This window comes from Phyllostomus hastatus, unplaced genomic scaffold (assembly GCF_019186645.2).
Source record: "Phyllostomus hastatus isolate PE091 unplaced genomic scaffold, TTU_PhHast_1.1 phas_contig_1, whole genome shotgun sequence".
Lineage (NCBI taxonomy): Eukaryota > Metazoa > Chordata > Mammalia > Chiroptera > Phyllostomidae > Phyllostomus > Phyllostomus hastatus.
Genome location: NW_025333498.1, coordinates 29,396,691 through 29,412,433, shown reverse-complemented (window position 1 = coordinate 29,412,433; position 15,743 = coordinate 29,396,691). Strand labels below are relative to the sequence as shown.

The window sequence follows — 15,743 nt, the reverse complement described above, 5'->3', positions numbered from 1 at the left end:
TTCACAGCATGAACACAGAATTTAAAAATCACCATCAAACACCTTAACTGCTTTTCCACCCAAATTTAAGTGTTGCCTTTCATTCAAATCCTCTTCACTGGTATAGCAATTTTCTTCCAAAGAAGCCAAAGCACTATCACTTTTCTCACTTCACTTCTCATCACTCTGTTGACAATATTACTCTCAGTAAATTTTCCCTACTTTAATGACAAATTGCTAAAAGCTGTAAATTTTTGTACTTGACTTACCTAGAGCCAAATAAAAATATTATTTGCCTTAAACTGATTTAAACCTTTGGAATGACCTCAGTTCCCAGCTCTTCGAATGCTGTCCCTGGCCCCTGTCTGCACACTGCCAACATGGACACACTCTGTCCCGTGGCTTCACTGTTACCTCTGTGCTGACCTCCCTTCTGTCTCAGATGTCCAACAACATACCATACACCCATATGGATATCTCTTCTCCAAATGGATAGTTCAAAATGGCCCAAACAGAACTCTAGGTTTACACCACCCTAACTCTGCTCCCAGTTGTTTTCCATTCTACTCAGGATAGACCCGAGCTCCTGACACTTGTTTCCAGAGCCCTAAGTCCCTGACCCTGGCCCACCTTCCAGCTCTTCCCTGAGTACTCATCGAGACTGTTCTGCCTTATGTTCTTTGCTGCAACTGGTACTTCTGCCTGGTGAGCCTCTTCCCCTGATATTTCCTGGGCAGATTTCAGCTTCAGTGTCTCCTGCTCTCAGACGTCTTCCCTAATAACCCAATCTAGCGTGGCCATCCACTGGCTCTTGATCACATAGAGTGTACAGCTATTTGATATTTTCCTCTCTTTTAATATGAACCTGCTTGGTTACTATCTGTCTTCCTCCATTAGATTGCAGATGAAGAAAAGGTTATTGCATTGTCTCGTTCACAAGGGCACCCCAGCACCTAGAATAGGGCATAATGTAGAGAGCCAAAATATCTGCTGAATCAGTAAATAACTACATAAATACTGATGACCTAGAACTGGGGCCTTATCTTTGATATTTGTACACCAAAATGGACACTTTCATGCCAGACCTTTAAAAATGTTGCTGTGGAAAAATTTAGAGCCTTTTTGCTAGAAATGAAGTTTTTAAGAATTTTATGATTATTTTACATATCAACTCATGATGAAACATAAGCTTAAATCATGATTTCCTATTGAAACCCAGGTTATTTCAATTAATTAAATCAAGTTTTATAATGTTTTTAACTTAATCATGAGTTTTAAGGGAATGAGGAGAAAAATACATCTTAAGAACATTTTAAAGAAAACACCCCTCTAATATGCTAGCAGCTTCTGCTTTTCTTAAGAAAGAATGGTACAAAATTTAGACTTTCAGCCATTTCTTCTGGAAGTCCTAGGCACTTGTGATCTATTCTATTTTTCCGAGGGAATGACTCTCTATGACTTAAAATTTTTAAAGTACATTTTAAGTACTAAATACTTTAGTAACAAGTACAAAACTGCATATTATAAAATTGTACGCTTATTTCCTAACTAGTTCTGCAAAAATGTTTCTTTAAGGATAGGTTACACACTTACCCAGAGGAACTTTGCAGACAACTCTTCCATAGCCACGTGAACATTCAACTTGTATCCAAGTTTCATTTGAAGCCAACAAAATGCTACATTTTCCACCATTGCTTTTATGCTTATTTGCCCATTTAGCAAATATCACTTTTGATCCATCTAACCAATTCCAAGATTGACCTAAAGAAATAAATACAATTATGTTTCTTGCCACTGAAGTACTAAGGTAAAAAGATGTGTGACTCATACAATGTTGTGCCACTACTTAAAACAAAATTCATTAAAAGTTAAAAAATTTTAAATCAGTCCATCAGTTGCACTTGTTACATTTTAAGTGCTCAATAGCCATATGTGGCTAGTGACTGCTATATTGGACAGATATAGAACAATTTCACCTTTGCAGAAACTTCTATTAGACAACACTGATATAGAATGCAGTGTTTTCATTACAGTGCAGAATCCTTGCACATTTATTGTGTGAGAGACAGATTTCTAAAGATCTGGATCTCCCTCCCTCTCCCTCCCGCAATGAAAAAACTCCTATCATTAAAGGTATGCTGGTGGGGAAGGAAGGGTCCAGGAGGGTCTCCCCACCATGACTCCATCTTTATTTTCCAGCCAAGGTAGCGCCACCTTGTGGTGGTAGTGTAAACACAATTTACAATTGATAGATGGTCAGCTTGGAATCCAATCTCTTTTTGACAAGTACTTAACATTTCGGAATTCATGTTTATTTCAGATATTTAGAACTAAACTTTACATAAAATGTGAGACAGACTACATGTCTGCAGGGTACACAGACTGCATGTGTACCCTGAATTCATTCTTTATCAATTTCACTCAAACCCTATACTTCTTATTCCTTATAGAAAAATTCCACAGATCTTTTTGAATCAATTCTTTGCAATCTTACTAAGCTAGTTTGAAAAAAATTACTATGAAGATTTAATTTTTCTTTATGGTAAAGTGTTCCAACAAGAAAGGAAACAAGAAGAAGAGAACTTTCTGAATAACAGACTTATAAGCTAGAAACCCTTAGGGATATAGGCAGGAGAATTCTAAGGGAAGTAAGTGGCAGAACCTTTGAAGCAGAATAGGGGACACAGATATTGCTGGGGAAGAAAAAAAATCCTGTTGACCCAATTATCTTCAATCTCTAACAAATTCAGTTGGCTTCAACTGATTTTCTGTTTCATTAGTATTTTCCATCATTAATAAGTTACTCACTTACTTATTCATTAGGAATTTATTAGCCTGCAAAACAGCCAGCAGACCTAGCTTATTCGTCAGTAAGAAGCATTTGAGTTAGAAACCATTTGACATTCTTAGCAAGGCTGATTTGGTGTTTAAGACAAGTTAGAACTCCCCTTGCATGCTGCGTACATAGAGATGTCACTTACCGGAAGGATGCTGAGATAATCCAAGCCAAACTCTCATGGTAATATTATTATTTTCCCTCATCAGTCTGCTCACAAATTTATTCTCATCTTCATCCTTTATGGTAACAATAGCTGCAGAATGATCTGTTGAAGGAAAACAATCCCAAACAAATTAACTTTATGCAAACTGCGTTAGTGGTTTATTCTCAATTAGCCATTTAAAAAAATTTCATAATCAATTTCACTGAAAATTCAAACTTTACACAGAGAATATGTTAAAAATTTGATATGTCAGATATTTAAAAGTTAGAAATATTTCTAGATACAAAGTTTACATAAAGAATTTTTTTTTTAATTTCAGAGGCATCTAACCAGTGAGACTTTTGTGTATGAACAGCTTGTCATAAGAAGTGGGGTATGTGATGGTAGAAAGATGTATTTCCCTATAGATTTTTAGCACTCTCTCTTCAACAACAATTTTTGCATGAATTTATTTTTGTTAAAAATTAAGTCAAATAGGTATGGGATATTGGGGACCATTAGCCTCTCTTTCAAAATTATTTTATACATATGTACATTTGGTCATGCCCATTTGATCATCCTAAATATAGTATGGAATTGAGAGAGTGAATATTCTTGAAGTTGGGTAGGTTGCCCTTAACCCACAGAAAACATAGTGCTGTCACCAGCATCAGGCAAGGGATGGAAATAATATAATAACTAGACTTGGACATCAATCCTAAATGGAATCAAATAGTTTTCAGAAGCAACAAGCTCCTGACTCTTCTCCAACACAAGGAAGAGTCAATCATTACTGCTCTCTAAAATATTCAGTTTTATCTGAAGAGAACAGTCCTGTTCCTTATCCTATTCAGGTGATGTGAGCCATTGCTATTGTAGAATAGTTAACAGCCGGTGTTTCTTTGATTTTGTGCCCCTGGTCACACTAAGCTTATTTATTAGTAACTAAGTAATGGAAAACCAACAATTTTGTGTTTACTACCTAACCAGTGTATAAAAAATTTACTTCTTGATCCCTTCATCTAAACGTACCTAGCTATATTTAAAACCATTTTCATTCATAGTATTTTAACATAACAATTCACTTGGCAATTTTTATTCTATTTCTACCCACTTACTTTTATTTTCCTTGTACTTATTCTTAGATTCATTATTTTTAATGGCTGTTACAATATTCCACTGAGGTCATATATCATAAAATATGGACCCACTTTGCCACTACTGGGTAATTAGGTTGTAAAGCTGTTATAAATAGTGAGTGCTAGGTCAGCCATGGTATCACCAGGGTAAATGCCTGATACTCTACCTGCAACATAGCATCAAACACATTTTTGATGTAAGGTACAATATTTTCATTTATGATTGGTTTATTGGAACATAATCCCATTGTAAGTAGAGGAGTATCAGCATAAGAATGTAGTAACTTTACCAAACAGGGGAACATTCTAACCCTAATTTATATATTTCCATCAACTGCTATTAAATACATAATACTCTAAAATATATAAATATATATAATCATCATTTCAAATTATTTCTTACAAAAACTCCAATGATTAAAACATTGAGTGAAATAAAATCAATGAACTTTAACTCACCAAGTGCTGAACAAAACCGCTTGGCTTCTGAGAAACTGTGCAATGCCTGGTCAGACACGTAGCAGTGGCCCTTGTACTGGACCCACTGCGACCCATTGGCTTTTGGGCATCTCGAGGAGTATGTTTGAGAGGATGCCTCTTTAGCTATAAAATGTAAGACAAGTGTAAAAATGCACAGAGAAAGATGACCGACTTTAAAAACCTCATTAAATGTTCCCATTTGAAACTGGTTCCTGACGTTAAGAAGCATTCAACTCAATACACACACCAGAGAAAGCTATAGCCCATACTCTGGGAGTATATATTTTGATTAGCTTTTTGGAATATCATTTTTTAAAAAGATTTTGTTTATTTATATTTAGAGAGAGGGGAAGGGAGGCAGAAAGAGAGGAAGAGAAACATCCATGTGAGAGACAAACATCGATCATTTGCCCTTTGTATGCCCCCAACTAGGTGCCTGGCCTGCAATGCAGGCATGTGCCCTGAGTGGGAATAGAACTGGCGTTCCCTCGGTTTGCAGGGTGACACCCAACCCACTGAGCCACAACAGTAGGGCTGGAATACCATTTTTAAAACTTGGAAGATAAATGAAAGTACTTGCCCCTCTAAGGTGGATTTAGACTAAATAAAAAACAAATGGAACAGCAATAGGAAAAGCAGCAAAGACAGGCTAGGCAGGCCTGTAACTACTTTGAAATAATAATTAAAATTCTTTTTTTCTTTGGATTCCTTTTTATTTTGATAATACAAAATAGTTTTACCTTGTCATAATCAGAACTACTTTAAAAAATCACAGCCACAAGTGAAAATTTGGTAATGTGTTTACAAAATGCTATCCGTCATCAAAGAATAATTTGTCTCAAGCACAAAAAGAGTAGGTGTAGCTTCTCAGCTTTTAAAAACTTCCCTGGTTTTCATTTAAAATATTCAATTTTTAATTGGGCTACATAAGACAAGAAGCCTGTGTAACAAAGCCTGTGTCTCGTAACATGATTCTAACCTGCACAGAAAAGAGTGTGAGAACTGGAAAGTAAGTTGTCAGCATCCTACCGGGGGGTACAGGCTATCGGAGTTAAGATGAAACCTGGGGTGGTCAGTGGCCCCACCCAGCCTATTCCTGTGCATGTATTACATATGGTCTACATGTCTCTCAGTTACTGAAGCCTTTTCCTGCTTTTCCCCTCCAATCTCAGTTAGCTAGAGCTCTTATTTTGGGTCCCTGTGATTCCAGAAGAATGACTGCTGCCATTTTCTTCCTTTTCAAGAGGTTTTCTACCCTGGCTGGTGTGGCTCAGCTGGTTGGAGTGTCATCCCATAACCGCAGGGTTGCGAGTGAGATTCCCCATCAGGGCACATACCTCGGTTGCAGGTCAGCCCCTGTCCCAGCATGCACAATCCCGGGTCCAGATGCTTACGGGAGGCAACCAATCAATGTTCCTCTCTCTCCCTTTCTCCCTCTCTAAAGGCAATGAAAAAACATATTCTTGGGTGAGGCTAAAAAAAATTTTTTTAAGACAGACTTTCTGACTGCTCTTAATTCCTTCTTTTGCTTCTCTATCTTCTGTTTCTCTAGCTGGGCTTGTTCTTTGAGCTTTAGTTATTTGATTGGCTTTTGCCTCCATTCTTCCCGTTAATGCCCTTGGTTTGAGCCATAAGTCTTTTTTTTTTTAACAGATTTCATTTATTTATTTATTTTTAGACAGAGGGGAAGGGAGGGACAAAGAGAGAGAAAGGTCAATGTGTGGTTGCCTCTCATGCGCCCCCTACTGGGGACCTTGCCCAAAACCCAGGCATGTGCCCTGACTGGGAATCGAACCAGCAACCTTTTGGTTCACAGGCCAGAGGTCAATCTACTGAGCTACAGCAGCCAAGGCATGAGCCCTAAGTCTTCATTCAGTTTGACAGTTGATAACTCCTGGGTAAGTTTCCTAGTGAGTGATGATCAAAGTTCATTGCCAAATTCATCTGTAAAGTCTGTAAGACTTGTGACAACTCTTTGTTAACACTGCTGATGGAGGAAGATGTTCCTTGTGAAAATATACTGCTGATGACTCCTTTGTTGCACAAGGCAATGATGTGTGTTGCTTCATTAGATGCAAAACACATTAAGCATTGGCTACCAATGCATGGCTAAGGCTGGTGGACTTTTCTGAATGGCTTGGCTTTTAGTAAAAAGTTTCTTCTTATACTGGGAACATATGGAGATACCTCATCTTCAAAGTCTCTTTATTTCTAGTCCACTCTGCATCTAGGCTGTCTTAGGCTGAATTCATTTTCTTTCTTTACTGCTACTCATGGAGTTTTATTTTCAACTTGTGCCTTTTTTTTTTCTACAAGGGTCAGCACTGAGGTAAGTTTGTTATATTCCTTTTTAAGAACATTTAATTTTTTTTATTGTGGTAAAATATACATAACTTAAAATTTACCATTGTAATTATTTTAAGTGTGCAGTTCAGTGGCATTAAGTACATCTGCATTATAGAACCTCTTCATCTTGCAAAACTGAAACTCTGCACTTATTAAGTAATAACTCCCTATTCCTTCCACTCCTTTAGTAAACACCAATCTACTTTCTGTCTTTATGAATTTGAAAGTTATAGGTGCCTCATATAAGTGGAATCATATAATATTTGTCCTTTTGTGAGTGAGTTATAGTTCTTCAAGTTTCATCCATGTTGTATTATGTGTCGGATTTTTTCCTTTTTAAGGCTGAATAATATTCTATAATATGTATATACTACATTTTTGCTTACCTATTCCTCCGTCAGTGGACACATGGCTTGCTCCTACCTTTTTCAGTATTGTGAATAATGCTTTTATAAACATGGCTGCACATATTCTGTTCAAATTGCTGCTTTCATTTCTTTTGGGTTTGTACACAGAAGTGGAATTGCAGGATCATATGGTAATTTTATGTTACATTTTTAGAGAAAACACCATTTCCACAGTGACTACACACCATTTTATATTCTCACAGAAAACACCCAGTAGTTCCAGTTTCTCCACATCTTCACAGACACTTGTTTTTTCCTTCCTTCCTTGCTTTTCTTTCCATTTCTTCTTCTCCTTCTTCTCCCTCTCTCCCTCCCTCCCTCCCTCCCTCCCTCCCTCCCTCCCTCCCTCTCTCTCTCTCTCTCTCTCTCTCTCTGGCCCAGTTTTATAAGTTATCTCTTGTATCAGTTTCCCAGGGCTGCCATAATAAATGGCCACACACTTGATGGCTCAAAACAACAGAAATTTATTTTCTTACACTTTTGGAAGCTAGCAGACTGAAAATAGGGTGTTTCTTTCTGGAGGGTCTAAGGGAGAATCTGTTTTGTGCATCTTCTATTTCTGGTGGCTGCCATCGAACCTGGGCTTGTAGCTGCATTGCTACAACTCTGCCTCTGTCGTCAGGGCCTGCTTCCCCTGTGTGCCTCCTCTCCTCTTATAAGGCCAATGCCATTGGATATAGGGCCCATCCTGGTTGAGTATGGCCTTATCCTAATTAACTGCATCTGCAAGGACTGTTTCTAAGTAAGGTCACGTTCTGAGTGGACATAAATTTTGAAGGGACACTGTTCAACCCAGTACAGTAGTGAATTTGTGTTTGATTATGTTGTCATTCCTCTTCAGCCTGTAAAGTCTGTTTCTCTCACACAGATGTACTCTCCATTTCTGTATGCAATATCCTATTTCTCATGTATTCTAATATTTTTAAATCCTCACCTAAGGGTATGCTTATTGATTTTAGAGAGAGGGGAAGAGAGAGAGAGAGGGAGAGAAACATCGACATGAGAGAGAAACATCGACCAGTGGCCTCTCATATGCACCCTGACCAGGGACAGAACCCACAGCCCAGGCATATGTCCCGACTGGGAATTGAACCACAACTTTTCAGTTTTATGGGATGATGCCCCAACCAACACAGCTACACCAGCCAGAGCTCTAGTTGTTGCTGTTGTTTTTAAAGACCATATTTATTTTCTGTACCTAACAACTGAGATGTCAGTTCTTGATTGTGCCTTTATTCCTCAAGCTTTATACCATTTTCCCTTTCTTGCATTCATTTGTTTCTCTGCATAAGGTTTTCATATTCATTTTCCTCTGTTCAGTTCTGAATCTTACATAGTCTCTGGAAGATTTTTTGGAGCAGAAAACATGGCAAGCACTGAGAACCAGAAGCTTCAAAGATCAACACCCCCACCATGCCTGGGCCTGCCCAACATGCCTCTCTGCAGCTCCTGTATGGTCTAGGTTCTTGTGCTCTTCCTTAAGTTCATGCTCTACCCACCAGGAATGCGCTCAAGTCCAGCCCCTGATGGACGGGGACCTTGCCTTAGATTTTAGGATCTTATACTGTATTTTGCCATGTATAATGTGTACTTTTTAACCCAAATTTTGGAAGGAAAAATAAGGATGTACATTATACATGAGTAGTAATAATTCTGTATCTATGTAAATGTTTTTAATTCTTTTATTTATGCGTATGTGTTAAAAGTATAACTCTAAAAAGCAGTAACAATATCTATATACAAAATAATACCCTGTAATATGATAATCAGTTTTGTTTCTAAGTACAAATAAATATAAATTGAATTAAAATATTAAAATGAATTTATAAAAAATTTTCCTGGAAGTTTGGGCCAAAAACATGGGTGCGCATTGAGCACAGGAGCACATTATATGTGGCGAAATATGGTAGGTTTGGAAAATGCTTGGTTACACAAAGTGCAGCAGATTTCTTTACTATAGGAACTCTCACAGCTACCATTGTGGCAGAGTACCTGAGGCATTTCCCAAATTCACATGCTGTGCAACACTTTTTAAAAAGAAGTGTGGTGCCTGGACTGCTGTGGGTCACTTGGTTGAGTGTCGTCCAGCAAAGCAAAAGGTCTCCGGTTTAATTTCCTGGTCAGGGCACATGCCTGGGTTGTGGGCTGGTCCGTGGTAGGGGATGTACAAGAGGCAACTATTGATGTATCTCTCACACACCAATGTTTCCCCCGCTCTCTTTCTCTCTTTCTTCCCCCCTCTCTAAAAAAATAACGAAGCATGGTGATGGCCAGAAGGAAGTGGGGAGTATGGGGACTGGGTGGAAGTGGATAGAAGGTGGGGAATGGGGACATCTAAAATAGGGTCTACAATAAAAATAAAGAAAAAAAAAAAAGAAGCATCTTAGCCTTTGAAAATACTGCTAAGTGAAATTAAAATTCACAGATTCTAGGGTTAAAACTTACCTAGTGATAGAACTGAATGTCTTTGAGAATAAATTCCCTGAATGGGTATATTGCATTTATTTCTCTTTACAAAGTACCAGTTATATTTATTGGATTTGTGAATAAACCTTATTTAAAATCTATAAAAATTCCTTTGAGTACTTAATCAAATGCATAAAACAAACATCACATTTTAGTAAATATACAGTTATCTGAAATCAGGTCTTACATTTTGTAGGCTTGTAGCAAATAGCGCCATCCTTAAAAGAATTACATTTTTCATGTTTCCAAATTCCTTTCGGATCCAAGAGAACACAATTTCCAGCAGATTGCTCGTCTTTCCATGGTATGTAGTCAAATGCACTGCCGTCAGACCACTCAAAATCTGATTCCATTCCCTGTGTTAAGAATAATGGAGAGAACTTGAATCTAGACGTATGACTTAAAAGAAAACATAAACAAGAACATATATACTTTAAGAAATATTGGAATGGAGTGTTAATTATTTGCTCACAAGTATAGTTCAGGACCTATCTGTAAACTCAGGGATTTACTTTTAATGCATTGATTTGAAACATTTGCTCTGGCACAAATTAAGTAGGAACTTAAATCTAGAAACAGAGTTATTACACTGTGTCTCCAAATTTATTCTGTTTAAGGATGAGTTTATATAACACTTGAAATTAAGTGACGTGGCTTCCACTTGTCACAATTACAGATTTACAACTCCAACATTGATATTATTGTAAATATTATTTTTTATATTTTAGAGTTTGTGGTTTGAGTCTCTGGCTACATTTTTTTTTTTTTTTAATTACAGAAGCCAGCAACCAGCAGAGGGTTAGAAGGGGAAAATACTTCCTAAGAACCTCATATGTGAAGATTATAGTTTTGATTTTTCCTTAATTCTCTAATCCTATTTTGCCATCCTTTGTTTTACTTCCCCCACTTTGTTTAAAGATTATTTCAATTCTAATCTGAATAGAGTCTATTTTTTGTATACTAGACATTTTTATAGTTACACAAAAATACTAATTAATAGGACTTAGATAGTGGCACAAAAGATGTGTTTACCAGCAGAAGATTACTCTCAAATAGTGTTAATTTTGAGGGGGAAAGCTGAAAGAAAATATACATTTACTAGCCCTAATGTTAAGAATTTTACATGCACTTTATGTCAATTTTTATGTTAATTTTTACTATAATCGTAGATTAAGGAAAATATTATCACTCCAAAATGTACAGATGAGGAAATAAGCTTGCGAACATCAAATAACTTGCCCACGACCATCAGGCAAGTGAATGGACACTCCGCCACTAGCTCTGGAACTCAGGGTGGTTCTGATTCTGGGCTATCACTTTCTCTTCAGGAGAGTTTCGATCAGTCCCCCAACCAGATTACAGGGTGTGACTGAGTCGGCAATCTACTGGGGCCCGACAGTGTTTAGGGTGGCTGTGGTCCTGGGCATTTGCTGCAGTGCACTCTACAAATATAATTTTCTATTTGTCCTATGTCGTAAAAAGTTAGGCAAATTGAGCCCTAGGACTTAATCTGATGTTATACTTTGAATTAACATTTTAGGCTCAAGTTTCCAAACCTCTCACACATTTGGAAAATTTTTAGAAAATAGAACAATACTCACATCATGACTTGAGAGCCCGACCCACAACGGAAATCCATCCCGCTTCACGATATCTTCCAGGAAGAGCTGACCATTTTGGTCATGAACACTTGCCAAATACCCTCCGCTTTGAGAGCACAGGTTTATTGCTTCATACCATGTTACTGTTTTTTGAATAACACTGTAAATACCATCTTCATATGGAATAAACTGTGGCAGGGTAGTATTATATTCTTCCTGGTAGTCAACTATAATATTTAAATGAAAAGTGTTGGTGATTAAATTTAAATTATTTAAAATACATACTTTGGGTAAGACTGGCTACATAAGCACTTCAAAAGTTACATAAAACTGGGTTTCTGATTAAGAAGTGAGGTCAACTGGAGCCCTGGCTGGCATAGCTCAGTGGATTGAGCGCGGGCTGGGAACCAAAGTGTCCCAGGTTCGATTCCCAGCCAGGGTACATTCCTGGGTTGCAGGCCACAGCTCCCAGCAACCACACATTGATGTTTCTCCCCCCCCCCCTCCCTAAAAATAAATAAATAATTAAAAAAATCTTTAAAAAAATTTAAAAAAGAAGTGAGGTCAACTGCATACTTTATTTTTCTTACTGCCATGACACGTTTAACAGGCTCTTAAATATTACAGTGGTCTGGTTAATTGAAAAAAGAGGCATATGCATCATCTTGCATTTAAGGAGCTCACGTATTACTTGTGGACAGAAAACACCACCACCTGAAATGTGGGCAAAATAATTACCCACCAGAACATGTGTGCCTGACCAGAGGAGGAGGGGTTCCTCTGCCTTAGGGGAGTCAGAAAGCCTGCTTGAAAAATTAGGTGTCCAGAGGTAGGGTTAGTTAAAATTAGGACTAAAAAGAAATACGGTAACTAGAGAGTGACTTAAAAACAAACAAATAACAACAATAACAAAACCATAATAGGAGAATATTTCGAAAGGACACAGAAGCCAAGTGAAAAAGCTCCTAATCTGAGCAAAATATAAACAATGTAGTATATCAGATTATATTCCAAGTATGAAATAAATAACCATGAGCCCATACTGATCTAAACGAATGACTAAAAAGTTTTTTTTAAATTAGAGTTTACACTCAATATTATTTTTTAATTAGTTTTAGGTGTGCAGCGTAGTGGTCAGACAATCACATACTTTACAGTGTTCCTTCTGATATTTCCAGTACCCACCTGGCACCATACATAGTGATTACAATATTACTGACTGTATTCCCCATGCCTGTTTTGTAACTACCAACCTGCTCTTCTCCTCCTTCACTTTGTTCACCCAGGTCCCCAATCCTCTCCCCTCTGGCAACCATCAGTCTGTTCTCTGTATCTATGAGTCAGTTTCTGTTTTGTTTGTTTTTTTCATATTGTTCTTTTGATTCCATGAATAAGTGAAGACACAGGGTATTTTTCTTTCTGACCGATTCATTAAATGACTATACATTTTTAAATGGGGGAAAATAGATAAACCTTCAGTGTGGTAGAATTCCAAATAATTTACATTGATACTCCCCCCTTCAGGAAGGTGGGCAGTAACTCTCCACAGTCACTGGGTAGTGACTTCCTTACAAAGCATGGAAAGGGGAAAAAAGAGTAACTTTGCAGTGCAAAACCCTGACAAGCATTACCAAATGTCCCAAACTGAGGGACATTCTACAAAATACATGATCAGTGCTCCTCAAAACTATCAAGGTCACTTACAGTAAGAAAAGTCTGAGAAACCATCATAACCAAAAGGAACTGAAGGACACATGGAGACTAAATGTAACATGGTATCTTGAATGGAACCCCAAACAGAAAAATGATATTAAGTTAAAACTAAGAAAATTGGAATAATAACTTATCCATATTGGTTTCTTAGTTGGGACAAAGGTACTATATTAATATAAGAAGTCAACAATAGGAAAAACTGGTTATGATAATATATGGGAACTCTATATACCATCTTTGCAACTTTTCTGTAAATCTAAAACTATTTTAAAATGAAAAGTTTATTAAAGTTATAAAAAAAAAACCAGAAAGAAGGTGAAAGACTTTTTGGCAGGAAAAAAACATAAATAAAGGTACAAATGAGGATGGGCATACACTGCCTGTGGGACAATTAAGAGATTAGTATGGCAGCAAACGTCTTCACTGAACCAAGAAAGGAAGAAAAATGGGGCTGGGAGAAAGCCTAGACTTTTAGAATAGAAAGTGGTTTCTAAAGAGCCTCAAAAGCTTACATGTACTCAAAGTAGTTGGTAATAGAAAATCCCTGGAGGCTGTCGATGGAACGATGCTTTGGGAAGTTATCTGCAGCACCTCGAAGGGAGACCATCAGCCGGGATACAACTGAGAGGCTCCCTGTTAGCAGAAGGCTTACAGCAGAGTGACCATAATATTTAACAGTTTTAAGCTGTGAAGAATTCAAAACTGACATGCATTTAAAAATAGATTTTTAAAGGAATTAGGCAAGGTTGAGAGATATTCATTTTTAGCCCACAATGTCAAACGAAACTCTACCTAAATAATTTCTTTTTTTCCTTCATTTTTAAGAATTGTATTTATTTATTTTTAGAGAGAGGGGAAGGGAGGGAGAAAGAGAAGGAGAGAATTATCAATGTATGGTTGCCTCTCGAGTGTCCCACGCTGGGGACCTGGCCAGCAACCCAGGCATGTGCCTTGACTGGGAATCGAACCAGTGACCTGTTTGCAGGCTGGTGCTCAATCCACTGAGCCACACAAGCCAGGGCCACTTTCTTATTTATAAAAATTGTATCCATCCTTCAAGTCGCAGGCAAGTTTTACCTGCTCCATGAATTCCTTGTTTTCATTGATCTATTTTGACTTTCTGAGTAAGCTAAGAGTAATCTACATAAAAAATGATAAAGAATTTAGTGCTGTCTCCCTGTCTACATTTTACTCATTGAGATCAAGACTATACACCAGGGATGGTGTCTCTTCCTTGCTCTGTAACCTCTGTAGTACCTCCCATAGGGCTGAATCCAGGGGAGGCACTCAGAAAATACAGTTGCGAGATTTCCACTACTTGTGGAGCTAATGACTTTATATTCTCCTTCCCTGGAGTGCAAGCTCTATATTAGCATACTTACCCATTTCAATCTTACAAGCAAGAATGCTGTGCTGATGAAAGTAAAGTATTTCGTCAACAGTATTAAAGGCCTGAATATCCCAGAAGCCATCAGTACTTAAGCCAGCAAAAAACTGGCCATTTTTTACAGCTGGTCTTCCTGCTCTCCAGTGCGTATATGACAGCATGGTCTTGTCAGACCACATAAGAGAATTATCTAGAGAAGAAACAGTTATTTCTATGCTTAGAGATTAAATCAATACTTGAATTACAGTTATGAGGTTAATATTTCAGCCTCGACTTTTCTTTCTTCTTTTTCCATTTCCTAAAAGATTATATGATTATGTGTATCCCTCTAAAACAATTTTTTCATGCTTATTATTAATTTGGAAGGTACAAATAATAAACACAAAAGTCAAAACTTATTGCAGAATTATAGAATTCTACCATTCTGCAATAACTTTACATTTTGTTATCTTTCATCAGTCATTACTGATATATTACCTACATATATGTTTAATTGCAATGAAAATGAATGTAATTATTTTATAAAAAAGAATGTATTATCAAACTAGTGACAGAAATCTCTTCTCTGGACGTGAACCATACACAACTGTGCCCATTTATGTCAACTGACTTTTTGACAAGGATGCCAAGACAATTGGTGAAAAAATAGTTCCTGGGAGAACAGGAATCTCTACATTAAAAAAATTAAGTTGGATCTTTTCCTTTCACCATATACAAAATTAACGCAAAATAGTTCATAGATCTAAATGTACAGCTAAAACTGTAAAACTCTTAGACGGAAACAGAGGAGTACATCTTCATGACCCTGGGGTAGGCAAAGCCTTCTAATATGTGCACAAGTGATAAAAGGAAAAATAGATACATTGGACTTCATTAGAATTAAAAGTTTTGTGCTACCAATTATACTATCAACCAAGTGTTACAAATTATACTAAATTAACATTAACATTTTTGGGTAAATGCATACTTTTTATGATTTATACCCATAGAGTGACTTTTTTCGAATTCCAAACTTCTATGATGGTCAGAATATCTCTAATTCAGTATCTTTCTAAGTTGGTCTTATGTACCCTATTATTAGAATCTGTGTTTTAAAACATTTTATAGTGATTATATATTGGATTTGTAGTATTTAGTCCTAATTTTAAATATTCTACCCCATTGTCAGACTGGGTGCCTCATTTTGCTAATGTATACCCCAAGCCAGTGCTATAAATGCACAGGTGTAACATTAGTAGAAGTAT

At 37.1% G+C, this 15,743-nt stretch overlaps 1 protein-coding gene and 1 pseudogene across 2 annotated transcripts in view; both read right to left on the bottom strand.

Annotated features, from left to right (window-relative positions):
- Positions 1 to 15,743, bottom strand: part of LOC123807994 (lymphocyte antigen 75) — a 149,655-nt gene that overhangs the window by 55,121 nt on the left and 78,791 nt on the right. For both annotated transcript variants that reach the window (XM_045822202.1, XM_045822289.1), the window contains exons 29-34: positions 14,495 to 14,689; positions 11,400 to 11,626; positions 9,986 to 10,154; positions 4,559 to 4,702; positions 2,961 to 3,083; positions 1,573 to 1,740 (exon numbers count right to left, since the gene is read on the bottom strand). In XM_045822202.1, coding sequence (XP_045678158.1) covers positions 1,573 to 1,740; positions 2,961 to 3,083; positions 4,559 to 4,702; positions 9,986 to 10,154; positions 11,400 to 11,626; positions 14,495 to 14,689 — 1,026 coding nt within the window. The remainder of the gene's footprint in view (positions 1 to 1,572; positions 1,741 to 2,960; positions 3,084 to 4,558; positions 4,703 to 9,985; positions 10,155 to 11,399; positions 11,627 to 14,494; positions 14,690 to 15,743) is intronic.
- Positions 5,486 to 9,333, bottom strand: LOC123813241 (annotated as a pseudogene).